This window comes from Euleptes europaea, chromosome 13 (genome assembly GCF_029931775.1).
Source record: "Euleptes europaea isolate rEulEur1 chromosome 13, rEulEur1.hap1, whole genome shotgun sequence".
Lineage (NCBI taxonomy): Eukaryota > Metazoa > Chordata > Lepidosauria > Squamata > Sphaerodactylidae > Euleptes > Euleptes europaea.
The window spans coordinates 46,131,292-46,157,638 of NC_079324.1; the positions used below are offsets into that span (position 1 = coordinate 46,131,292).

The window sequence follows — 26,347 nt, forward strand, 5'->3', positions numbered from 1 at the left end:
CACCTTTATTTTTAGTTTTTAAAATTATTTAAAAAGCATAATTAGAAAGTTTCAATATACAGAAATAATCCTAGCAAACCCGTTAGACATTCCACCGCTTGATATTAGCACTGCCAAGGATGCAGTATCTCCCCCCCTTTTCCCCTTTAATACTCCCTGCGGGTGTCATCCGCCAAGTAGCCTAACACTGTACAACCTCCTTTAACGATGAGCCAAGGTTGAACGAGGAGGGAGACGGCTAAAAGCAGCACTGGAAAAAGCATACCACACCTCAAAGCCAGATACTGTACTGCTGGATTGGCAAAGCTCCGCATCTGTGTCCCCCGTTACCAAGAGACCACTGCAACTCGAGAGCACGCACTGCATCCCACCCCGCTCACAATGATACACAATTTCTTCAGGCCATCAGATCCAAACTGAGATAACCTCTGCCATTTCTACAGGCCTCTTACACTAGAAATTCATTTCACACTGGATTGTTCAAATTCACATTCCCATTTTTTTTTTAGTTAGTGAAAGCAACTTACAAGAGATGCACAGAGAAGTTGGTGGTGGAAGATAAGAAGCTAGGATATTATTCCCCCCCCCCCCCCGCCAAAAACACTTTCACTGGCTGAAACCCATCACATTCACTGATTGCATGGAAATGTCTGCAGAAGTCAGACTACCTGTGATGCGACTGTACAATCAGGGCACGTTAATAAAGGCAAGCGAAAAAAATAAATAAATAAGGTTTTCAGCCCTTCTTACATGATTCAAAGTCCTAGCGGTCAATGACATTGGAGGGCCTCTTGATAACATGATCATCGTCAAGGGCCACAAAACACACACGTTTCAGTTTGATGAGCAGATGTTTCTGACAGCCCAGGCAATACCCTCCTAATACGCTAGGAGAGGTCGATCTTTAAATGCCAAGGAGGTGAGCCCTAGTTACATCCCTACCAAAGTACATGTTTGCCAGAAGAATCCTGGTTTTTATCTTCAGCCTAAAAAGAGCCTAGTGGCCCTGTTGAAGGAGATCCATCACCGCTACACAAACCCGACCAAGTGGCCTCTCAACTTCTTGATATCCACAAGAGGGCACCCATTCTAATGAGGAGGACACTGGAAATAGCCTGGCAACCGCTGTGGGTTGCAAGCACCACTGGGAAGAGCGAGAGTCCCCTCCTATACTTTTCAGCACTTATACATAACACATACACACTCCAAAGACTTTGTCCCTCAGAAAAGCACTTCTGAATTCAACCCTTCTAAACTGGATACTGAATGACGGATGGGGGGGGGGGGAGAAAGGGGGTGGGAAGGGACATTTTGGCCAAATGACAATTCCGTAGCTCTTGATGATGCTACAGGAGATTAATGTCATCAGAGGAAAAAAGGTTGTTTTAAAACACATATCTCATCCCTGAAGGTTTCATTTTAACAAATGGCCTAGGGGGCTTCTCATTGCCCTCTACCACACTGTTGAGAGGCAAGAATGCAGCTATTTCAAGGACTGCCAAGTCAACTCCAGCAGTATCAGCAATTCTGGAATGATAGTGAAGAAATCTCAGAAGGCTCCCAAAGCAGCCCGGAGCTCAACAGCGAGTGAAACCGAAAGCCCCAAGGATGTCAATTCCTAGCCTGGAAGCTAAGAAAAGGCTCCAGAGAGCAGAGGATGCCAACTCTGCATAAGGACATTATTCTGTTTCTTTGGAAAAGGAGGGGGGGAGGAATTCTGGACAACCCATGATCGGATGATATTAAGAAGGCAGAAGCCAAAGCGACACGAGGGGCAGACTCAGTTGGTTAAAGCAAATATACATTATGTACAAACGTTTAGAATCAAAAGTCCACTTGGTAGGCAAAGTCATTTTTTTTGTCTACAAGATGCTCTTGAAAAAAGAAAGGAGAGAGGGGGAGGGATCACCTCCGTCCAATACCTTCTTGGCACTGCTGTGGTAAGGTGCCTCCTGACTGAAGACGCGGAGAGAATTCATTTTAAATAACGGCACAAACTGAGAAAAAAAACAAGTCCTCCCAAGGCCTAGCCCAGTGGAACTGCCCAAGTCTGGCTGGAAGGGCTGAGCTGTCTGAGTGGGCGGTCTCTGCCGCAGGAGGAAAGGGCATTAGCAGCACCGCTTCTTCCGTTTACTATTCTTCGTTAGCTTCACCACGTCGTTCTGTTGCTGCTGCTGCTGCTTTGCCAAGTTGTCTTTCTTTGCTCGCAGTACCAACTCTGTGATGCAGTTGAACATCTGTTGCAAGAGAGCGAAAAGAAATCAGCTGAGAGTCGGAAGGGGGCAAAAGCAAGCTGGTGACAGTCTCTCTTTACAATGGGGCTACACCAACCAATCTTAGAACAAGCACAAGTATTGGCAGAATGTTAATTGGCCGTCGGATGGAGGTAAAAAGTCCTGGCTGCAGGACCCCAGGTTCCCCTCATTCCAAGCTCCTCCTCTGTTACAAGTGACCCCTGTCGACCTTTATCCTGCCTCAGCATGATCTCTGCATGTTAACCCTGGCTAACACAGATCTAGGAATGGATCCCAAAGAACATTTCCACCAACAGAAGTAATTTCCATTAACAGAGCAGACTCTCTTTGTCTCCCCCACTCCCATTACAGCACAAAATACTGCTTCCAGGGACTCCCAGGAACAACATGGGGGGAAACCAGTGTGTGTGAGGGGAAATCACACAGGCACCCATACTGTTTGCGGAATTCCTCTATGGGATCCTATCCTGGCAATGCTTCATAGAACTCTTAGAAACTCACAGAAAATGTTATGTTATATGGTGCTATGGAAGCCCAGAATTTAAGTACCAAGACTTTTAATGCCTGAGCAACCATTTAAAAAATAAAACCAAAATAGGGGGATACGGAGGTAGCAACTGGGTGGTCAGAGCCCCGAAGAATGTAGTTCTGAGCAGAGCATGAACCCATGTTGGATTTAAAAATAGAGAGGTTGATCCTGCGATAACCCTTTTTTAAAAAAACGACAGCATTGTTACAAAAACTGTTTAAGTCTGTTGTGGCCGACCATCAAGTGTCTACAGAATGCCAGGTAGGGTGTTAAAGACAGGACGAGTCATGGTATATGCACTGTGGATGTGCACGTAAAGTGCCGTCAAATCGCAGCTCTGACTTATGGCAACCCCCATTGGTTTTTTTTTATAATAATTTTTTATTATTTTTCACAATATATAAACAAACAGTTCAACAAAAATCATCAGAAAAGGTAAAAAACAATGAATGATTGTTGAAAATACAAATATATCTAAATATAATAAAGACTTCCCCTTCATCTCCGTCTACCTCATTATAAATTTATATACTCTCTTGTATAAGGTTCTAATCCTAATATTGTCACATGTATATAGATAAATTTTTATATCAAAATCAAATAAAACAAATTCGTGTTATCAAATCATATATAACTATTATCCTTCTTGAAATCAACCTTATTATAATAACTAAATATTTTAATATAAAAACATCCCTAATAATAATAAAAAATGGATTAGATCAATGAATAACCTTTAAATTCCCCTATTTGAAATTCATTTTCACAATAAATTCTCCATGCCTCCCATTCTCCCATAAATTGCATATTATCTTTTTGATGTATCAATGCCGTAGGTTTTGCCATTTCCACCAGTTCCAACATCTTTTGTATCCAGTCTTTTTTGTCTGGAATGTCCGTCGATTTCCAACAACCCCCATTGGGTTTTTGAGGCAAGAGATGCTTAGAGGTGGTTTGCCATTGCCTGCCTCTGTGTAGTAACCCAGGACTTCCTTAGTGGTCTCCCATCCAAGTACTAACCACAGCTGACCGAGATCTGATGAGATTGGGCTGGCCTGGGCCATCCAGGTCAGGGCGTGGGTCATGACAGTCAAGGACAGTCTCTGCTCACTCCCCTCAACAAATCAGCACAAACTGAAGGCTGAACAGTTGCAGTAAAGGTATCATCCTGCCACTCAAGAATATAACCCAGATTTACCCTACGTGGTTGACAACCTAGCTTGAAAACTACTCTCCTCTCCACCAGGTTCCTCCATAACTCTACTAAGGTAAGATCCAGCTTGGTTTGTTTCATTTCAACAGCGTATGTAGACTGTCCTTAGCTCCTGGGACATGGCTGAACCAGGGAGAGCGAAGTGTTGCTTTTCTGTTTCCCGGACACCCTGTTAGCTGTGTAACATGTACCGCAGGCCTGCCCAACTTGTGACCCACCATGATGTACACAGCCCAGCACTCTGGCCTGCCATGTGCTTGACACAGCCCCCCCTTCCCGTTTTTGCAGTTCCAGGCATCAAAAGAAGGCTTGTCAAGTCCCTGGTGGGCCACCATGCATCACTGCTAGGCTGCAGTCAGATTCAAGAGTGAGCGCAGGCTACTCTGTGCCCGCTTCTAACAAGCTTTCTGCAAGGAAACACTTAACAGATGGACAGGGGGAGCAGGCTCTAAGAAACATGCTACTGTTTTGTCACCATCAGGTTTTTGGCTTGCCCCTGCTAATGGTGACATCCACCCACAAGGAGCAGCTTTCTTTCTCCCCACTTGCTGCTCCAATGGCTTACACAACACTTTGCAGGCAAAGGTGGATGCAACCAGATTACATAGCTGTGCAATCCCCTCTCAGCTCCTCTATGATTGAAAACTCAAGGTGGGAAAGAACACTCATGAGCCTCCTTCGCAGAGGCAGTGGCCCTTTGGCCTTGGAGGGAGAAGTGCAGCCTCACTCACTCCTGTCTTGCCCCAGATGCCTCTTACCTCTTCCACATTAATGTTCTCTTTGGCGCTCGTCTCAAACAGCTGGATCCCCATCTGCCCGGCAAATTTATAGGCATCTTCCGTCTCCACCACTTTCCTCTCTGGGTCATCATTCTTATTGCCAACTATGAGAAATAATGATAAGGTCACTACAGAATTCTTAGGGCCCAACTCATATATTCATGGAAAGAGGTGTATATATATGGAGTCATTGCTATAAAGCAGCGGCTGTATGAAAGGTGAATACGGTGCCTTGCGTACATTAGTTTAGTAACCCCTAAAGTACCGGTAGGTTGGCCAATATTTTTGTCATGCCCATATTGAAGCCTGGAAGGGACTAACAAGAAACAGCTTGTTTAAGGCCATCTAGAGCATTTGCAGCTGAGAAGAGAGTTGAACCAGGGACTTCCTGGCTCACAGCTTCATCTCTTTGCCATAACACAAGACTTGCTATCACAAGATAAAAGCAATCCCATGAATGAGCCATTGGGCAGCCGGACGGACAAGGCACAAAGGTAGTTTACCCAATATCCGGCAAACATCGTCACAATTCTGGTTTATTTCGTGCAACCACCGCTTCACATTCACAAAGGATTCGGCACTCGTGACGTCGTAAACCACAATAACCCCGTGTGTTCCTCTGTAGTACCTAGGAGGAGGAGAAAAAAACCCAGACACATCAATCCGTGTTTTGTAACCCACCGCCTCCTCTAAATGGACTTATTTGAAACTCATTTCTAGGTCTATGCCTTTCTTAATATTTTAATTTATAACCTGTTTTTCCACAGCTGTCCCTCAAAGCAGCATACCCCCAACCCTTTGAATGTGAAAAACAGGCAAGGACAGTCTGCCTCCTCTCACTTCTGTGCTTTCACTTTATGGGGGAAGCGCTTTATGCAGGAAGTGGAAATGAATCTGTGGGATGCAGCATTGGCAGGAGACAGTAACGAAGCATCGGATCACCATGGAGAGGACTTTGTGAGCTTTGGACAACAGCTGTCACTGCTAGCTGGAAAGCAGTTTAGCACGAAGGATTCAAAGGTTACTGCAGAGAAAGGAAGAAATGATGGAAGGTGCAACACCTGTTGGGTAGGAGACGACACTGGGCAAGGAGCAAGCCATGGCAAGGCAGGACACAAACCCTACAACAACGAGAAGAACATGGAGCCATGGATGGATTCCATAGACAGCATTTCAACATGACAGTTCCCAGGATTACGCGCACTGTCTGCCTCAGTGTCCACTTGTAAACTCCCTGGGGAGGGGCTGTTCATTTGCTTGTCTAACATGGCACAGTTACAAATCTCTTTGTAACTGATGGCAAAACAGATAAAAGCCCGATCACAGCATGGATTAAGTTGCTGGGGGTGGGAGAAGAGGGCTGGCTTTCACGTGTAATAGGCTTGTTGCACATTGATCGCCACGTGGGCTAGTCACCTGGCTTCACCTTGCACCTTCTCAGTCCCACGTACTGTGCATTTACCAGGTGCAGCCCTAAGAATGTTGGTGGGACTATGCCATGTGCAGTCCGCTGCAAATATATTGTGGATGCTGGGGAAGTTAGCTATGCATATGGAACTCTTCACTCCCCTTCCAGAATTCTTCACCTCAAGAGTGACTAACAGAATCCAAGTTGTGCAAACATGCATTGCTCTTCCCCCCACTCTCTCACTATGCTCTCCTCAGGGTCTTCATCATACAACCCTTATCTATTCCAAACCTCTAACATTCCCGTCACTATTCCCCATCAGCGACCCTTTGCCCTTGCTACTCCCTGCCCCAGAATGCTCTTCCACCTGCTGTCTGACTTCCTTCCGCCATTCAAGGACCATCTTTTCTGCCAGGCGTCCTCCCTCCCCCAACAGCACTCCCTCCTGTTTTCTTCCTTCCTCTTTCCTTCCTAAAGTCTCTTTCCTACCCATTTCACTTTACGCACAAATCACCTAGTGACTTGAGGGACTTACTCTTTCTTTTTTGCTTCTGCTAGTGACAGGGAGAGGCCAGGAAAATACAGGTCAACAAAGCCCCACCCTCCAACCACAGGAAGTCTAATTCTGACGTTCTGGCTTCTGCGATTTCACCAGGCATTGCTCAATCATGGCTTCACAACTACATGGACCAGAAAGTTGCTTTAAAAAAAAAGTTAGAGCTGAGATTCAGAGCTCAGTACCACAGCTGACACTTTCTAGTACTTCCCTGAAACTGTAGTATGAGCGCAACAGCCTTGGGTGTAGCCTTTACTTGACAATGGAGATTTGTGACAAAACATGCTCCAAAACACTTCCTGTTCACATCTGACAACTCTTTTCCGAGTATTCCTGCAGGGCCTGGTTTAGCTCTGCTAAAGCCTGCAGCCAGATGCAGGAAAAGCTCTGCTGACACAGCACTGACGAGCTGCACCGCAGCTGACCCACACACTGCCACCACCCCAAGCTACAAGAAAGCCAGCGGTGCCTGCCTGTTTCAACCACATCATTGTTTCCGGCCTGAAGCTGGCCCATTCAGTGTAAGCTTCAGAGGAGATGCCTTAGGACTGCAAGGAAGTCAGGGGAGCATTCAAGCTGCGTTTTGTGCTGCTAGTCCCCCCACACCACTTCCTGTATCAGTCAAGAAAGGCTAAGGCAGACCACAGAGCACACAGCCAACTCTCCTCGACCGTTGCCAATTCTCCAGCCCTGTCCAAAGGCACTGGCTCTCTATTGTGCTGGGGACAGCCCTTACCCCTGCACAATCTCTAATAAAACATGTCTATCTTGTCTTCTCCCCAAGACATTTCCAAAAATAACCCTTTTTGATTTGCCCCTGCAAGGACACTGTGCAACTTCATTCTCTTCAGCAAGGCCTGTTGGGAATTTAATTCATGACCCAATACTGACGTCTTTCTTCTTTGTCCTGAGAGGCAGCCGAGCCACAGAGTGTGGGATTTTTGTGCTCCTTGCTTTAAACACCTTAAGCCTAATGAGCGCTGTGCAATGCAAAAAAGTTCCACTTTTTAATCGGCAGTTGGTCTAGATCAAAGCGTGGCCTAACATGCACCACAGCTACGTGGTAAGGGCATTATACTATCAAAGTAGAATCATAGAGCTGGAAGGGATCACCAGGGTTATCTAGTCCAACCCCCTGTACAATGCCCCCTGTACAATGCAGGAAATTTACAACTACCTCACCCCCACTCCCCCAGTGACCCCTAATCCATGCCCAAAAGATGGCAAAAAAAAAATCTTCCAGGATCCCCGGCCAATCTGGCCTGGAGGAAAATTGCTTCCTGACCCCAAAGTGGCAATCAGCATTTCCCTGGGCATGTAAGAAAGGGCCACGAGAGCCAAATGCTGACGCAACTCTTCCTGCTCTCCCTCTCATGATCTGCCTAAGTTCACAGAATCAGCATTGCTGACAAATGGCCCTCTAGCCTCTGCTTTAAAACCTCCAAAGGAGAGCCCACCACCTCCAGAGGAAGCCTGTTCCACTGAGGAACCACTTTGTCAGAAAATTCTTCCTAATGTTTGGCCGAAAACTCTTTTGATTTAATTTCAACCCGTTGGTTCTGGGGCAACAGAAAAAATAATAATTCTGCACCATCCTCTGTATGACAGCACTTCGGTATTATACCATTCTAACTGTCAGGGCTACCTTGAAAGGATCCTGGGAATTGTAATTTGGCAAGGTTGCTGAGACTATATGGGATCTCTAGCTGCTTCCTCAGAGAAATATATGTCCCATGATTCACTGAGGAGAGTGAATGACTAGTAAAATGGTTTAAATTTGTAATGATGACACTCTTATCCTTGCCTAGTAACTAACCCAACTTGGACAATGTACCCAAGACAAAATTAATAACTAAAACTGGCAGGCAAGTCACTGCACTCAAAGGGGAAAATTACTTTTACATCTGCCTTCTTTATTTCAGAATGTCACGCCAAGAAGCATAAATCTACAGCAGCTGATTAACCTGATGTTTCTTTTTCTGAACACGCTGGAGTACAGGACAGGATGACGTTCTGAAGAGAACAAGCTCTCTATAGAGCTACTATTATGGCCAGTATGAAAATTTCACGTGGTATCCATGGAAAAGGGACCTTCATAAAAACATGCAAGGATCCACACTAAATCAGACCAATGGCCCAACGTCCAGCATCCGGTTTCACAGAGCAGCCAATGAGATATCCTTGGAAAGGCCACAAGGAGCAGAGGGTAACAGCCCTCACAGGCTGTTACCCTCTCACATACAACTAGTTCTCTGAGATGTATCGCCTCTGAACATGGAGGTTCCATTCAGCCACCATGGCTATCAGCTATTGATTGTCCTATCCTCCAAGAGTTCCTTTAATAACTTTAACCAGAGGACTCTCCTCAGTGGGTGTGCATCTGGCCTATACAATACACCAGAATCCATCCACCAGAAAGTGCCCTTGCCCGTATTCATTAACACCCGCTCAGAGCACAGTCAGCAAGTAACTTCATGTTTCCATTTATGTAGGTCTTCCCATCCCCATGCCTATGAAGCCAACCACATTGTAACCAGAACAGACCCACAAGCCAGTTTCTTCCCAATATAGTATTATACTCTAGAAGAAGAAGAGTTGGTTTTTATATGCCAACTTTCTCTACCACTTAAGAATCAAACCAGCTTACAATCACCTTCCCTTTCCCCTCCCCACAACAGACACCCTGTGAGGTAGGTGGGGCTGAGAGAGCTCTAAGAGAGCTGTAACCAGCCCAAGGTCACCCAGCTGGTTTCATGTGTAAGAGTGAGGAAACAAATTCAGTTCACCAGATTAGTGTCCACCGCTCATGTGGAGGAGTGGGGAATCAAACCCGGTTCTTCAGATTAGAGTCCATTGCGCCAAACCACCGCTCACTACACCACGCTGGCTTTCTACCAACACATTCTTCGAAATAGAACCCACGGATGGATTAGAACAAGAGGAGACTTCTCTGTGAACATTCTCAGTGAGCCTCTTTGAGTTCTATGAAATAAAGTAAATGGGCTACACATGAACAAGACCAGCCATCTCACCTTACAATCTATAGGCAGCGGCAAGTATAGCCACTATCCCAACACCATCTCTGAGTACACCCCTTCTTTTCTTGCGTGTAAGCGAATGATTGCCATTTGTTCCTGGGAAGGGGAGGAAGAAATCAAGTGCACTTGGGTTCTTTGCAATATACAACCCCCCCTCCAACATTCTTAATTGTATCTTGGTTTTTTAATTCACGGTTGATTATTGCGAGGTTTCCCCCACCTTGGTATAACAATAAAGTGAATGGTACAATTATGACATTCATCATTCTTACTCAGTTTTCTAACCTTGCTCATAGGGATGGGGGGAGGAGAACTGTACCTGTCCAAGATTTCATTTTTCCGTTCAGCTTGTTTATTGTGGGATGGGCTAGGAGAATCTCGCTGGTTCTTCGCTGCAATGGTTTAAAATCCTGCCGACTCCCTCATGATGGGCTCGAGACCCAAATCGCAGCCTCTGAAGATGATCTCTCAAGTGCTGCTTGTTTTGAGGAGAATCCCTGTTGTCTATGTATCACCCTGATCTGCCTTTCACATATGGGCTTTTCAAAAAGGCATCTGACATCAGATATTCATTTTAGCATCAGAGGGCTTCGAGGTAAGCAAACCATTTTTAGTCTCACATTCGCCACACAGATTAACCTCATTAGAAATTAATCCATGTTGCTTAGGACTGAATTATCAACTAAAAACAGGTCCATACATGGTACCCCAACCCCACAAGTGCCAGTGCACTGTAAGGTACAGAGCAACAACATAAGAGACATGCGTATCAAACAATGTTTTAAAATAATAATTCAGACACTGATACCTGTACCAAGGAATCTGCATTTCTGCACCAAGAACAGCTGCAGTCTGAAGCCTGTACAAATTGTGGTCATCAGCCACATCTGAGTTTATATTCTGCAAAATTTTATCTACTACTTTACTATTTTATTTACTAGCACTCTGTTCTGAAGAACAGAGAAACCTAAATACCAGGGCTGAGAGCTTTAACCTCATAATAAATAAGAGAGCTTTAACTTCATAATAAAATATACATTGTTGTTAACATAATCACTGGGGTCCAATTTGGTGATGTTGGTTTTTTAAGGCTATTTTGGTTGTAATGAGTCACTGTAATAAGGAATATTCCCTTTTAGTAATAATTGATAACTCACATGAACACATGAAGCTGCTGAATACTGAATCAGACCCTTGGCCCATCTAAGTCAGTATTGTCTACTCAGACTGGCAGCGGCTCTCCATGGCCTCAGGCAGAGGTCATTCACATCACCTACTTGCTTAGTCCCTTTAACTGAAGATGCTGAGGATTGAACCTGGGACCTTCTGCATGCCAAGTAGATGCTGTACCACTGAGCCACGGCCCCTCCCCACTTCTCCACATTTATGAAGGATGTTATAGAAAGGTGGTCGTGAATCCATACCCCATATGGTTCAAGTGCAACTCTTAGGATGCACCTAGCGCAACTTGCTAGCACGTGTCCTAGGACCCAAACCTGCGCTTTAGTTCCAGCACCTCTGATGATGGCTTTAAAGAGCCTCTTTTTTACTCACAACTGAACAATGAGTGCTATCTTACGCTTCCTCCATAACTCAGAAAAGAACCTATTGCGGTTTGAGTAAACATATCTAACAGTGATGGATGCCACTCCCCACTCCCATTGGGTGTGGATTTTAAAAAAAACCCAAAGGGGGAGGCTTCCAGGGCTAAGATACATGTTTCTACAAACCTGGGGCAAAGAACAGGCTTTCAGAAAAATATCAAAAGTTGTTTTTAAAAATAGGGGGGTAAACCCTGCCAGCGTGGTGTAGTTGTTAAGAGCAGTGGTTTAGAGCGGTGGACTCTGATCTGGAGAACCGGGTTTGATTCCCCACTCCTCCACATGAGCGGCGGAGGCTGATCTGATAAACTGGATTTGTTTCCCCACTCCTACCCATGAAGCAAGCTGGGTGACCTTGGCCTAGTCACAGCTCTCTCAGCCTCACCCACCTCACAGGGTGTCTGTTGTGGGGAAATGAAAGGTGATGGTAAGCCGGTTTGATTCTGCCTTAAGTGGTAGAGAAAGTCGGCATATAAAAACCAACTCTTCTTCTTCAGACCTGCACATGCAGAGACCCTGCAGGAAAAACCCCACTGACACACCAACCCATAATGGCACCAGATATCACCTGGCCAGGTGGCCCGGCACAGCAGTCTTTCCTCCCCAAGTCCACAGAGGTCTCCTGCTTACATTAGTTTAAACTTAATCCATCAGCTGCAAGGCAGATGATCGAATTCCTCGGTCAGCAGCCCTACTCAATACACTCACGTTGACGTGATGGTTCGGAAGCGCTCTTGTCCAGCAGTGTCCCAAATCTGTAGCTTCACCTTTTCTCCGTTAATCTCAACTGTCCGGATTTTGAAGTCTACCCCAATTGTAGTAATGTAGCTGCCTGCGGAGAGACAATGCGTACGCAAAAAAGAAAGCGACCCTATAAGCTACGCAGCCCTTGTGGAACACAGACAGACAGCCCCAGTTAGTACTCTGGAGGCTGAATGTAAGTTTTCAGCACTGATCAGGAAAGCTTTTATGCTGACTGCATTAATTCACTGGAATGATCTAACAGCATATTGTTGTTTCTCCATAGCAAGTCACCCTTCCCCTAGAATGAAGACAAAACCTCTAACAATGAAACCCCATCCCAGAAACTGTATACACAAAAGCCATTTCAGAATGAGGACAGAACTACCCTGAGCTAATGTAATCATTGAAGGCAAGCGCATATTATTAACTCTCTCCAAAAAACTTTAAAACGTGATGCATAGCCTATAAAAAACAGAATGGTTCGCCATTGATGTAGAGGTATCAGATCTCCCAAACCTAAAACTAGTAACTAAATTGGGATCAGGCTACCAAACACCTGTAAACTTTCACATCTGTGCAGGAGTATAATGCCTTTTTACTTTTACATGCTCCTTTTACCATAAACACAATGGATATCCCTGCCTGCTTGCTCTCACACACATACATATACTAAGCTTGTGAGTTTCAAGTAAGAATACATTGGTCTGCAGCCAAGAAATTTGGCACTGAACTTCATTAAGCTTGTTGACCTCACTGAGTTCTGTGACAGGAGGTGAGCGCCCATTATCAAGAACATTTTGTAAAGGAAGAGGACCACTCTCGACCCTGGTATCCCCAAGGTCTAGGGAAAGGGACAAGGGTATCCTTAGCGCCCTGCCTACAAACACCTTCCCTTTTCCTACAGAACTTCACAGAGCATTATTTGCATATTATTAGATGTCTTCCGGAGCTCAGAGCACGAACACTCTGCTGGAATTGCCCTCAGCCATCTTACCGGAGAAAGTGTTGTCTGCAAAGCGTAACAGCAAACTGCTCTTGCCAACACCTGAAAGAGAAAGGGGAAAACAACAACTACTAAAATGCAATGTAGGAGTAGCAGGACGTTGGGGCATTTCATTCTTAATCCCAGCCATTTGGGGATTTGTATATAATGTTCTCTTTCCTGCAGTCAGCCCATCAGTGAAAAGCAACCCAGCAGCTGAGTCCAAGCACAGCCAAAAGGATGTTAAGTAAAAACACACAATCTCATATTTTTCACAGGCACATCTCAGTGGCATTAACCCATTTTGACAGCCTTGCCTGGGAACAGCAGAGTGAAAAGGAGACACAGATGCAGAGTGAGGTTTACAGTAAGACTCAAAGCAACACACAGAGTTATATTTACAATAGTCTGCTGCCATGAGGATGAGAATCTCACATCATTCTGCCTTCTCTGAAATTAGAAACACAGTTCAAATGCCCACCATTGCTTTAGAGTAAAAATGACTGCTCTTCTTTTAGTAATGACACTCAGGAATGCGATCACGAGGAGCACTATAGACTTCAGCTTTCAACACAAAGGTGAATCCAATCAATGTTATTTTATATGGACCAGATTTTGAAACAGCGCATATAGAACTCATCTGAAGCACATCCAAGAAAAAAAAAGCATCTTATGATACACAAGAGTCATATACTACAAGGTGTCTTCCTACTATCTCACCGAGAAGCTGAGGAGCAGGGTACTTGCTTAAGGTCTCAGGTTCAATCCCGGCACCTCCAGGTAGCACAGTGGAGAAAAGCCTTTGTCCAAGACCCTGGAGCACTCCTTCCAGTCAGAGTAAACAATGATGGTCTAGATGGGCCAGATTCTAATCTGGGAAAACCAAATAATCTTGGACCCTCGAAGCCTCAATGAACGCGATGTATAGTAACGCTGATCCAACTGAGGGCAGTAAGCCACAACAGAAAAATAAAGGAGATGCAAGTGAAATGTTGAGAACAGCTATGAAGATCAAACGCTGCTTGAGCGCTTATAGTCTTAGCGCCCCAGCACTTGTACTGGCTCCCTACTCTGCCCTCGAGCATTCCAACCCTGCAGACTATAGCGATCCCTCCTCTATTTCCTATCACAATCTGACTGAGATCAGCCTTCTTTACAAAGCCACTAATGCTGAACTAGAAAAACTTTTGCAGGTATGTTGGTTTTGTTGCCCTACCCTTCCTCCTCTGGCCACAATAATTTTTCAGTTGCCCCTCCCATCTTTGGCTCTGTCACTTCTTACAGGAAACCAGGCAACTTAAATAATATCGACAACTTCACACCAGAGAAAAGGATCCCAGGCCTACCAGAAGCGATAAAACGACACCCACTGGATCAAGCAACAACTATCCCATTTTTTTCCTGCTCCTTCTCCAAGAAGCTTGGTGTCATTCATGCATTTATTGAACTCCTCCAAGCCATCCCTCTGGAAAATCTGCTTATGGCAGCTTGCAAGAAGCCATGGCATACATGGCTCTCCTTTCTCCCATTTAATCCTTACAACAAACCTGGGGACGACAATGTGGCAGAGAAGGGATCTGATCCCGCGTTTCCCCAGTCCTAACTTTTTCTGAGGGGTCAGGTGTGAGCGGGGAGGGGGGATGACAATGACTACAGGGAGGGATGGGAAGCAACAGAAAGATTGGTCCGCCGTGAGGAAATGTACAAATGGTGATGTTCAACCAGCCAACCAGCTCCAAGAGCAATATAAAACAAGTTGCAAACTTTTAAAGCAGGGGTGTCAAACGTACGGCCCAGGGCTGGATTCGGCCCTTGAGAGCTCTTATCCAGCCCACAAGCCAGCTGAGGGAGTTACCCCCATACTCTCTATCTGGGCTGGTGAGCCTACAGCGGGCTGGCCAGCCGAGGCAGCCCCCCCCCCACTTTTGATCTGGGCTGGCAAGGCACAGCCTGACCAAGTGACATTTATATCATATCTGGCCCTTGTAAAAAATGAGTTTGACACAAGCAGGATGGCGCTGCTGTAGTCGTCTTGTTTGTGGGCTTTGTAGAGACACCTGGTTGGCCGCTGTGTGAACAGATTGCTGGACTTGATGGGCCTTAGTCTGATCTAGCATGGCTTTTCTTATGACACCCCTGTTTAAAATCTTATAATATTCCTCCCACAGTTCCCTTGAACATTCTACACCTGACCATAGCAGTATACTGCCACCACTACATCCGTGCACCACACCTGGACAGAAACATTTACAGTGGAGCTTGGGAGGCTCTCTGTAACCTGAGCTGAGAATCTCTGCAGAAGCGTCACCTGCCCTTCTTATTTGGCCTGGCTTGTAGAGACCAGAATTAAGGTAAGAGAAGTAGTAATGCTTGCTCGGGTGAGTGCATGTTTAAGTTGCTCTGCCACCACGTGCAGCTTTTGAAACTGAACTGCTTTAAAGAAGTCCAGATTAGTTTATGTTGTGAAGAAACTCTTCCCTGATTCTAAGGGCCAAACAGAACTTTTGAAAGCGCCTCAGTCTTTCCCACCTGTCCGGATAGCAAGAATGCTGGCAAACTCTGGTTTTATAGACAAATTAACTTTTCGTTACCTTTTTTGAACTCGAATAGCATACATCTCAAATATCTTATAATGGCAAGTACCATAGGAAAAAAACAACTGCTGCTGATCAACAACCACTGGTATCAGTAGACAGCAAGAACAGGCACTCTGCTAGGCCAAAATGAACTATTCAAATCCTGCTGCTTACAACCCGCAACCCACCTGTCCCCCTGCATGATTCACTAGGGACTGGCCGAGGCCAAGAGATGAAGAAGCGGCTTTCCCCACATGCTGGTAAGGAGAACAGCCCTGCCCCCTGGTATGAATTTGGCTCGTGGAAGCAATATTTCTGTTTTGGTTTACTTGGATACATTGAAGGATTAGGAGGCTCTTAACTTTATTACACATTTCCCACAAAAAGTGGGGGGAAACGGGTATCTCTGAACAGAAGCTCAAGGCATGGAGACCAGCTCAAAAAAATGGTTCAAGATGAGTTTCAAGCCTGGTTATAGGGAGGGGGGAAAGAAAAGGAATGATTGGAGTTGATGCAGGAGCCAGAAGATCAGCTTCCATTCTTACATGGGGACAGTTGTCTTTGCTGGATATATGGGACCCATTCACTGGGTAGGTTGGGGCAAGTCACCCTCCTTACAGGATAGAGAAGATAAACACACAACATAAGGAATGTAATGAATTCTGTGGTGCAGGATAAGCCACACACAATTTACACTGCAATCACAGGCCACTTTCCCCATAGAAGCCTTTTTCAGGCAACTGGGATAAAATGGAATTTTTATCATGGGACTGGATGGGGACATTGAGTGACTATCAACAAGAAATTACTTAGTTTTACTCTACCATAATGCACAAGTAACCACTTAGTAAGTGGGTCATTTGAACAGTCCTCCAAGTGGAGAGGAAACTCTTCCTGCTCCACTGCTTCCTTAATTTTCTGATCAGGTACCAACGTGGCAAGATTCTCCTCTGCACTCAGCAGGATAACAGATAGCGCGGCTGCAAGCATATTGTGATAACTGACCACTGATACATGATTATCTGCTTTCATGCACTCTTAAGACCTACTGGGACAGAAACTGATCAAGGATGGTTACACCATAAGGAGGGGAAGGCTCTCTCAAGGAAAAGCCAAGGAAACAGATGAAGAGTCACAGTCATTAGAACTCCTTCACATGTGCGTAAAGAGCCATCAAGTTGCAGCCAACTTATGGCAACTCAGGAGGATTTTCAAGGCAAGAGACTAACAGAGGTGGTTTGCCACTGCCTTCCTCTGCATAGCGACCCTGGACTTCCTTGGTGGTCTCCCATCCAAGTACTCGCTAGGACTGACTCTGCTTAGCTTCTGGGATCTGACGAGGTCAGGCTAGCCTGGGCTTCATACACTAGGCATTTTCTACTTAGACAACGTTTTGGTGTAGGAAATACACAGCATTCACATGGCACTTTTCAAGCATTCAAACAGCTACTCATAGGCCATATTCAGATGTCATAACAAACCTCCATCTGTGACAGGCAGAAGTACAGCTTGTTCGCATGCACTTCCTCTTGCCTTGCAAATTAAATAGAATCCCTTTTCCTACAACTGTCATTTGAGGCACTGCTTATGTGATGCGGCTGATTCACGTTTATGCTTCTGGGGCAAATAAATACTTTTAAGTGGCACATAAGGTAAAGGTCCCCTGTGCAAGCACCAGGTCATTCCTGACCCATGGGGTGATGGCACATCCTGACGTTTACTAGGCAGACTTTGTTTATGGGGTGGTTTGCCAGTGCCTTCCCGTTATCTTCCCTTTATCCCCAGCAAGCTGGGGACTCATTTTACCGACCTTGGAAGGATGGAAGGCTGAGTTAACCTTGCGCCGGCTACCTGAAACCGACTTCCGTTGGGATCAAACTCAGGTCGTGAGCAGAGCTTGGACTGCAGTACTGCAGCTTACCACTCTGCGCCACGGGGCACATAGGATGACCTAAAAACCTCAACAATTACACTGAGAGATCACCTCCTTCCATATGTCCACAACACAATCCCTAAGAATCAACCACTCCACAACTTAATCCACTAGGTATGCCAAATATGGTTGTTAAACGCACATCGTGAGGCTTCTCAATGGCTGTTTCTTATTCCTCAAACTCTTTTCCACTGGAAACCTGGACCCAGTTCAAAGACAGCAGAAGCATGTTCGGTTTCTAAAGTTTGTGTGGGGTAGAAGTCACTACTAAGTTCAGTAGATTGAAATCCAATTTCAAATCCTCATTCAATGATGAAGCTTACTGAATGGCCTTGGGCAAGCTTTTGCCTCTCATTATAACTGCAAGGTTGTTGTGAGGAGAGAATGCTGCTCTGCTCTGAGCTCCTTTGGAGATGGAGAAGATATAAATTAAAACTAAACCTTACGTGAAATGATGCTTATGTTCAACTGCTTTTATGCTCATGTTCATTTCCCTGTAACTCTGCCTTTCTCTGTCTACTTTCGGTAAACTAACCGAAGGAGGGACCCGACTTTTCTCATGTCACTGTGCGATTTACCATGTATATTGATTGTGCTACATAAAAAACAGCATCCACCAGACACCAGCATCTGGGGAGGTGTTTGGTGACTATGGAGATCAAGGGAAGAAAACAGTTCACATGCTGTCATTTTCAGATATTCCTCAGTTTCCTTCTAATTGTTTACACGGTACTTTAAAAAAATATTCTGCAAAATGCTTTACAATTTTTCAATTGCTACCAATTGTATCTGCATCTCACCCTACCTCCAGAGCACAGGACAGCAACTATAAAAGGCTCTTCTTCATTTTATCCTCACTGCAAGCATCTAAGACAATGACTCTCAGACCTTTGCACACTGGACCCACTGCAATACTTACAATAGTTTCTGGGATCTACTTACAAAGTGACTTCACAGTATTTCCCCAGCAGAAAACACAGGAATTAGTTAACCCTGAGCAATACTCAATTTTTCATGTTTTGAATTTAAAACTATACCCATTATTGAATAACCTGCTGTAGTCAATGGCTACCTCTCACATTCTGCTGAGACAAGACCATATCTGCCTTCACACCCTCTCAGGGTTTCCTCTTCCCTCCTAGGCTCACAACCCACAGATGAAAGAGTCAAAAACAAGTTTTGTGTCTTAGCCTGCTCAAAGGTATGTTGAGAAGCTGAAAAAGCATGTTTGGCCTGAGGCGCTTAGTAGGTTATGTAGTGCATCTTCATGTTCAACGTGTCTTTTAAGAGCATTGCTACCGTGAATACAAGTATATTAAGAGTTACCCAGGTTTTGGCATCCATCTGCTAAGGTCTCCAGAAGTCAATATACCTAGGGTGAGGGACAGATGCACTTTGACTCTTAACGCTCATACACTTGGAAGCACAGGCCCAAGTTGCCACCCGTCACATCTTATCCAGATAATAAATAATCACAGCAATATTGTGTCTTGTCTGTCCCTGTTCTCATCTTTGAAGGGGGCCCAAGCTTGGAATTTTGAGAACAGATTGGTATGCCACCACAAAACTGCTGGAGGGGATGGCAACGGTCACAGAGCATGCTCCACAAAATATTAGGAGGTTCTAAACCAAGCATTCTGTGCTGATGAAGACAGCTGTTTCCAACTGGGTGCTCCCTGCAAACACAACACCGCCTCCAGTGCTTTTCAGAAGCACTTCTGACAAGTGGAGAAAAGCTAGGCTTGTCTTTTTGAGCCAGAAGCAAGGGAGCATCAGAAAACACACTGGTTAACACATGAACACATGAAGCTGCCTTATACTAAATCAGACCCTTGGTCCATCAAAGTCAGTACTGTCTACTCAGACTGGCAGCGGCTCTCCAGGATCTCAGGCAGAGGTCTTTCACATTACCTACTTGCCTAGTCCCTTTAACTGGAAATGCCGGAGATTGAACCTGGGACCTTCTGCATGTCAAGCAGATGCTCTACCACAAATGAAGTTTGATTGAGCACATGAAGCTGCCTTTTGCTGAATCAGACCCTTGGTCCATCAAAGCCAGTACTGTCTACTCAGACTGACAGCGGCTCTCCAGGATCTCAGGCAGAGGTCTTTCACCTACTTGCCTAGTCCCTTTAACTGGAAGTGCCGGGGATTGAACCTGGGACCTTCTGCATGCCAAGCAGAGGCTCTACCACTGAGCCATGGAACCTCCCCATGGGCACTACCTTGGGGCCACTGCATTGAAATATGCAGCAGTCTCATAGCAGCAAATAGACTAAGGAAAAGGACATCACCAGTTCAAATCTCACCTCTGCCACAACCTCCTTAGGCAAGCTGCTTTCTCAGAGCCTCAAAAGCTCCATCCGCAATATGACAACGGTCACACTAAAACCTACCTTACAGGGTTGCTGTGAGAGGACTAATGGGAAGCAGTGTGACCATTATGAGAAATACCAAACTCTGACCGTTAAGTTATTTTAAAAAAATATATGCAACCCTTTTAGAAAGAGCACACTTGCTACTTGCTCTTTCTTTCTACCACTTCTACTACTCTGGGGCAGAACAAACTAAGCCAGACCACACAAGCTCAAGAAAATAATGCGCTTTTAAAAAAGCGATCTCTTTACTATCCCCCACAAGTCTTTAGACAGGCCAACACATGAAGCTGCCTTACACTGAATCAGACCCTTGGTCCATCAAAGTCAGTATTGTCTACTCAGACCGGCAGCAGCTCTCCAGGGTCTCAGGCAGGGGTCTTTGACATCACCTGCTTGCCTAGTCCCTTTAACTGGAGATGCCGGGGATTGAACCTGGGACCTTCTGCATGCCAAGCAGATGCTCTACCACTGAGCCACGGCCCCTCCCCAAGCCTCTTTCCAAGGCAACCCCTCCCTCTAGAACACCTGTTCTATCCCCCCCATCAGTACCCTCCCCCCAGTGGGGAATCCCACCAATGGGATTCTTCTCCCCCCCCCGTGCTCACCAATAGGCACTTCTGTCACACCCCGCGCCCACCAATGGGGGTCTTCCTCCTCTCGGCCCCCCCCCCGCCCCTCAGCTCTCTCCCCCACCCCTCACAGTGGGCCAAACCGAGGCTCCTCCGGCCGGCCCCGCCTGGCTCCGCCCACTCCCCCGTCCTTCAGTCGCTCACCGCTGTCGCCGATGATGAGGAGCTTGAAGAGGTGATCGTAGTCCCGGGCCATGGCCGGCGGAGGGGGAAGGAGCCGGTGCTCCTAGTGTCGGGAGAGAGAGCTAAGTCCCCACAGGCGGCGGCGGAAGCAACTCCGAGGCCGGATCCTCTTCCTCACCAAGCAGCCGGAACTGACAGCAGAGGCGGCAACAGCGGCAAAGCGAGCGACGGCAACAACCCCCCCCCTGTTTGGAGAGCGCATGCGCGCCGCTCCTCCCGGACAGCTGGAGAAACCGCCAGCTGCTTTAGGATGCGCCGCTGCGCATGCTCGGCCCCTCCTCGCTGCCCTTTCGGCCGTCGCAGCTTCCTTTCTACAGGCCTGGCTCATTTCCTTCCTCTTCCCTTCCTCATCATGGCCCCCGCGTATTTCCGCACAACCATCTCTAGGCAGCTTCCCTTCCTTTTCCCCAGCTTCTCCGCGCGAACTACGCATGCGCAAAAGAAGTCCGGCGCGCGGGGGTGTCTCCGGGAAGGCGAGAGGTCGGGAGAAGGAAAAGGCACCGTTGCGCATGCGTTGTATATTACCTCTTTGCAAAAGTTCTTGGGTAAACCGTTTCCTCACCTGGCAGGGTTACCTGAAGGGAAGAAGGCGGCCTGGTCAGAGCTGAGCTCGAGGCAGGGTTTGCCAGGCTTTTCCTCTGAATATATTTTCAACTATGTGTGTCAAGTCTAGAACATGGGAAGGCAAGAGTGTCTCTGAAAATGTGCAGAGTGCCATAACTTCCAAGGTTTTTACAGTAGTGTTTCGAGTATCGAACTAGGATTTAGGAGACCCGGGTTCGAATCCGCACTTTGTATGGAAGTTTGCTGGGTAACCTTGGGCCTGGCTCACACAGCCTCACCAGTTATGAGGGTGAAATGAAGAATGATGTAAGCTGATTTGGGTGCCCACTAGGGAGAAAGGCAGGGTATAAAAGAAGTAAATAAATATACAGTGGGGGGGAAATTGTGCAGCTGGGATTCGATACATAATTAACTTGCAGGACTCACTGCCGCTGGATGTAGTAGAGGCCACTAGTTTAAATTATTTTAAAAATGGAATTATATAAGTAGGAGTAAAACTCCTTATACCCTGTTCTCTCAATATTTTTGAGGCAGTATTACAACATTTCAATAAAACAGGAGTGATGCCAAGAAGACATATTAAAAGAGGTGCCAGTGTGAATGTGCATGGTTGTGAATTGGGGCAGGATGTTCCACTGGTAGCTCATGTAGGAAGAGGAAACACTTAGAATAAACTTGAACAATGCCTTAACCTCACCGCTGGTTAACCACAGCCTCACCAGGGCTGTAGACTGCCTCCCACACTTGGTCAGGTTGCAAGGTTTCCTGGTGTGTTCAGATCCTGTCCTAACAATTTGCAGGGGAGGTGTGAATCAATGATGTTCAGTTCCTGGCTGAACACATGGACTGTCCTTGTAAGCTTTCCTGTGAAACTCCTGCAAGGTCACAGTCATAGTTGCTGAAGTTTTTTTAAAAAAGACATTCCCTGCTATAAAAACAAATCCCTATTCTTTAAACAGAATCAGCCATGTCACAAATTAATGTTTGTATGGTATAATTCTTGGACAAGCAGAAACTGTGCTCCGGATGAGATGATGGTGCACCCATTGACTCTAGCCTGGCTACATAACCCCTGAGCCATGAGCATCCTTCTTATATTGTGGGATGTGAAGAAAAGGCTTTCAGGCTTGTTGAAAATATAACAGCTGGATAGATTTGAGCCTCATAAACTCTCATTTTAGGAAGTAATAACTTGGCCTGACACACATCTATTATTATGTTTCATGAAGATGATAATTCCTAATATGGGAGCCTGAATCCTATGTGCAACAACTCATGCGAGTGGCCATCTGAAATGTAACCTGGGTGTTTGAAACCAACCAAATTACGTGGGAAGCCTGTTCTAAGAATGTGCAGCACTAAGCCAGAAGCAGGACTACATATGAATTAAGCAGGTTTCAGATAGTACCGCATTATAGCTCTTATTGCATGGAATGGCCACTACAGGGAATTTTTTTTTGCAAACTGCACATGGGGAGTTGTAACATTTGATTTTTTCCACCCAAAAAGGCAGCCTACATTTAAACTGCATAGATGTGATTGTGTCACAAGGTGTGGCTATTTAAACTAGTTGTGGTAAAATCCTTGTTTCTGTGCGCCAGTTGTTTCTGGTCTATAAAACTGGAAGAATAGCAATCTGTCTTCCGTGACTGGCTGTTGTGCAGAGAAGTGAGGTTATACACTCTTTGCAAGTTTAAAGCATTGTACAACTTATAAATAATAGCGAGCCCTGATTGTAGTAAGTGAGTTACAATACAAATCAGTTTAACTCATAATCCTGAGAGATAATGCCACCCCATCACCTTAGCTCTATAAAAAAAGATTCAGTTCACCCACCCTGTTCAAAAAAGGTGTCTAGTGGCCACTAGAAATAAAATAGCTAGAATCCAGTGTCACACAAGATTAATGAACGGACAATGTTCACTGATTTTTGTGAGCTTGGTTGCAACCACACTTAGAAATACAACATCAGAAAGAAAATGTCTTCATTCCTACCAGTGTCATGAGAGAAGTCACATGATAACAGGAAGCACACAGAGGGATAAAACAGGCTTTGGATAGCAACACAGAAATCATCCTGGTGGGTGGGCCATAAAGAGGACATTATTACAGATACAAAGGGAATTGAAAACTGGTTCCCAGACTTAAACCCTAATTCAATCCTTAGTGACAAGGAGAAATTGTGCATATTTCATTATAAAAGAAGGTTTTATTCTCACGTTCTTGTAAACATGTCTAGGGAGTCTTGGCAAATAAGCAAGGGGCACCTGTCATTTCCCTCCTTTTTTGATTTGCTGGCACGTTGCTAGGTGTAGCGCTATTTTCTTCTCTCTTGGGGAGTCTTGGATATGAGCACTGCAGTGCATAATTTTTGAAATGAGATGCTATAGGCCAAGCCAACATGGAAATAACACCATCTGAACTGAAATCAGCCCCCCATGTGATTACTTTGGAGTGGGGAGAGATATTTTCACTGTAGTGCTGAGCTGAGCTAGACCCAGTGACAAACATGATTTTGGAAGCGTACAACTCTATTTGGAAATTTACTAACAGCTACTGTTGGGGTTTATAGCTCTCTATGCTGCAAAAAGTATCATGGTAAACTAATCACAGCCCTGCCATGATCTCTTATCATCCCGTTTTTGTTATCACACATAGGCACAGGTTACCACTTGAAGGACTGCTTCCTTCCATATCGTCCCACCTGCTAGTTGGAAAGCGTAATTTTAGGCTGTCTGTGATCTGTTTTTATTATCTATGTTTTTGTGCTGGCCTGGGCTTTTTAAATGCTGGATTTTAATTAGTGTCTTTTAATTTTTAATTGTTTTTATTTTGTGTCTAAGGCAGGTTCCTGGGGAGTTGGCATACCCATTTTCTAAATATATAAATAATACTAAGTAGGCCTGATTGACTGCATATTGCTGGAAGTGAAAAGGACTCTGGGCTGAATGCCTTTGCTCCAGAACTTGTTCTCAGTATGTGCTGAAGCCTAGGATGGATGATTTATAACAAAATGCCTTGGGCACGTGTAGAGTATTTTTCTCAGCTTGATCCCAGACTCACGTTATTAAACACGTCCAGGGCAGAAAGAGCAGATTTCCTTGTGCAAACTGAACACGGGGTGGGGTGGGGGATATACATGCACATCTGGAACCTGATCTGAGTTCCGGGATTTATCGGTGAAATACATAAAAGAACATTTGAGTTTGAGTGCATTCTATGCATATTTGGGAAGGGCTTTAGCTCAGTGTTAGAGCATCTGCTTGGCATGCAGAAGGTCCCAGGTTCAATCCCTGGCATCTCCAGTTAAAGGGACTAGGCAAGTGGGTGATGTGAAAGACCTCTGCCTGAGACCCTGGAGAGCTGCTGCCGGTCTGAGTAGACATTACTGACTTTGATGGACCAAGGGTCTGATTCAGCATAAGGCAGCTTCATGTGTATCACCCATTTACCTCCATGGAGCTCATTTACCTCCACGCAGAAAAGAGTATGCTCCTTCGATCAAAAGTGTATTGAGGATCTATCCCACTTCACATTCCAATGTCCAAGATATGAGGATGAGGGTAACCGAGTTTTGCAGACTATATTATCCCATTTCCCAGGAAGGTCAGATCAGGAGAAATTAATCATATTATTGAATATTGAATATTATTGAAATATATTATTTCTCAAATGGCAAGATTTGCTGCTGCCATCATGAAGCATAAAAAAGATGATGGGACATGCTGACCATAATATCTCTGACCCATAATTGCTCTACTCTGGTTCATTTGTCATCTTTTATTTGTCTCTAGATTGTATGATCTGTCCTTATTATATTTTAATGATGAATTTGTATTTTTATTGTAATATTTTATGGGAAATGTTTAATTTTTTAACCTATGTTATGTTACTATTTCTTTAATGTTACTGATTTAGTTTTGGCGGGATTTCCACCTTGTTCTGTATTGTCGCTATGGCTTTTTTATTTATTTGTTTGCTAATGCGATAAAGACTTGATGATTTACCTCCATGCAGCTCCCTCCCTTTTTAACTGCTCCGGCCCGCAGTAGCGAGTCCCTACTGAGCTCAGCTAGACTTCCTTCCAAATAAACATGCAAGGCGTTTGGATAATTGATACATGTTTGAATTAATTAATTGGATAGTCCAGCGAGACTGTGTACTGCAGCGTCGTTTTTGCACCCGGCAGACTGGAGTCCAAGGGCACTGAACGAACCGCTTGCACTGAAAGACCCGCAGCTACGCCCGCCCCTCTCTTTTCTCAGCAACCACAACCCAAACTTCCGATGTGTGTGACGTTTTCCTGATTAGCATAAACTACCCAGAGCCCTTTGCGGTGGAGCGCCGACGTGTGATAAGAAAATACCGGGGTTCTTGTTTAATTAACACGTGGCTCACATGGGGGCTACTTGGGATTTCAGTGCGGGCGGCGATCGGGCATTAGCGGGCGGCCTGAGTCCAGCTCACCGTAACCTCATGACTCAGCACCGGTCTAGGGGCTGAATGGCCTAGGAGAGACTCGTTAGCTTTGCGCAGTGGCAGTATCGTAGCCAATGAGGTTAATCCGAGGCGCGATTATTGCTAATTGAAAACTTTTCCCAATACCCCGCCATGACGACTTGAAATATAGTCGGCATTGGCAATTTTTGACAGTCTCTACGGAGACTGAACTTTCTGGTCAAAAAGATAGAAAAGCTTTACTCAATTCTTTTCAAACCTCTCTACTTTCTTTCACTCCTTTCTCCTACATTGCTGTGTATATATATGTTAACTCCGTGAAGTCGTTTCCCACTCATGCGACCCTATCAATAAAAATCCTCCAAAATGTCCTATCTTTCACAACCTTGTTCAGATCTTGCAAATTAAAGGCTGTGGCTTCCTTGGTTGAGTCCGTCCATCTCTTGTTGGGTCTTCCTCTTTTCCTGCTGCCCTCCACTTTTCCTAGCATGACTGTCTTTTCCAGTGACTCTTGTCGTCTC

At 45.3% G+C, this 26,347-nt stretch overlaps 1 protein-coding gene and 1 non-coding gene across 3 annotated transcripts; one reads left to right on the forward strand and one right to left on the reverse strand.

The window, feature by feature from the left end:
- Positions 1–1,718: 1,718 nt before the first annotated feature.
- On the reverse strand, positions 1,719–20,949 carry RAB35 (RAB35, member RAS oncogene family). 2 transcript variants are annotated; one of them, XM_056859363.1, is made up of 6 exons: positions 20,766–20,949; positions 13,118–13,168; positions 12,088–12,211; positions 5,280–5,404; positions 4,756–4,880; positions 1,719–2,237 (listed from the first exon to the last, which is right to left on the reverse strand). In XM_056859363.1, exons 1-6 carry the CDS (start codon positions 20,815–20,817, stop codon positions 2,109–2,111), a joined length of 606 nt encoding a protein of 201 aa, XP_056715341.1. In that variant the 5' UTR covers positions 20,818–20,949; the 3' UTR covers positions 1,719–2,108. The 2 variants fall into 2 exon arrangements, with proteins under 2 accessions (XP_056715341.1, XP_056715342.1); XM_056859364.1 differs by lacking the exon at positions 4,756–4,880 and having other exon boundaries at positions 2,134–2,237.
- Positions 20,950–25,892: 4,943 nt separating this feature from the next.
- Positions 25,893–26,033, forward strand: LOC130486627 (U4 spliceosomal RNA). Its single transcript, XR_008933751.1, has one exon. It is a non-coding gene; the product is annotated as a U4 spliceosomal RNA (small nuclear RNA).
- The last annotated feature ends 314 nt before the right edge of the window (positions 26,034–26,347 follow it).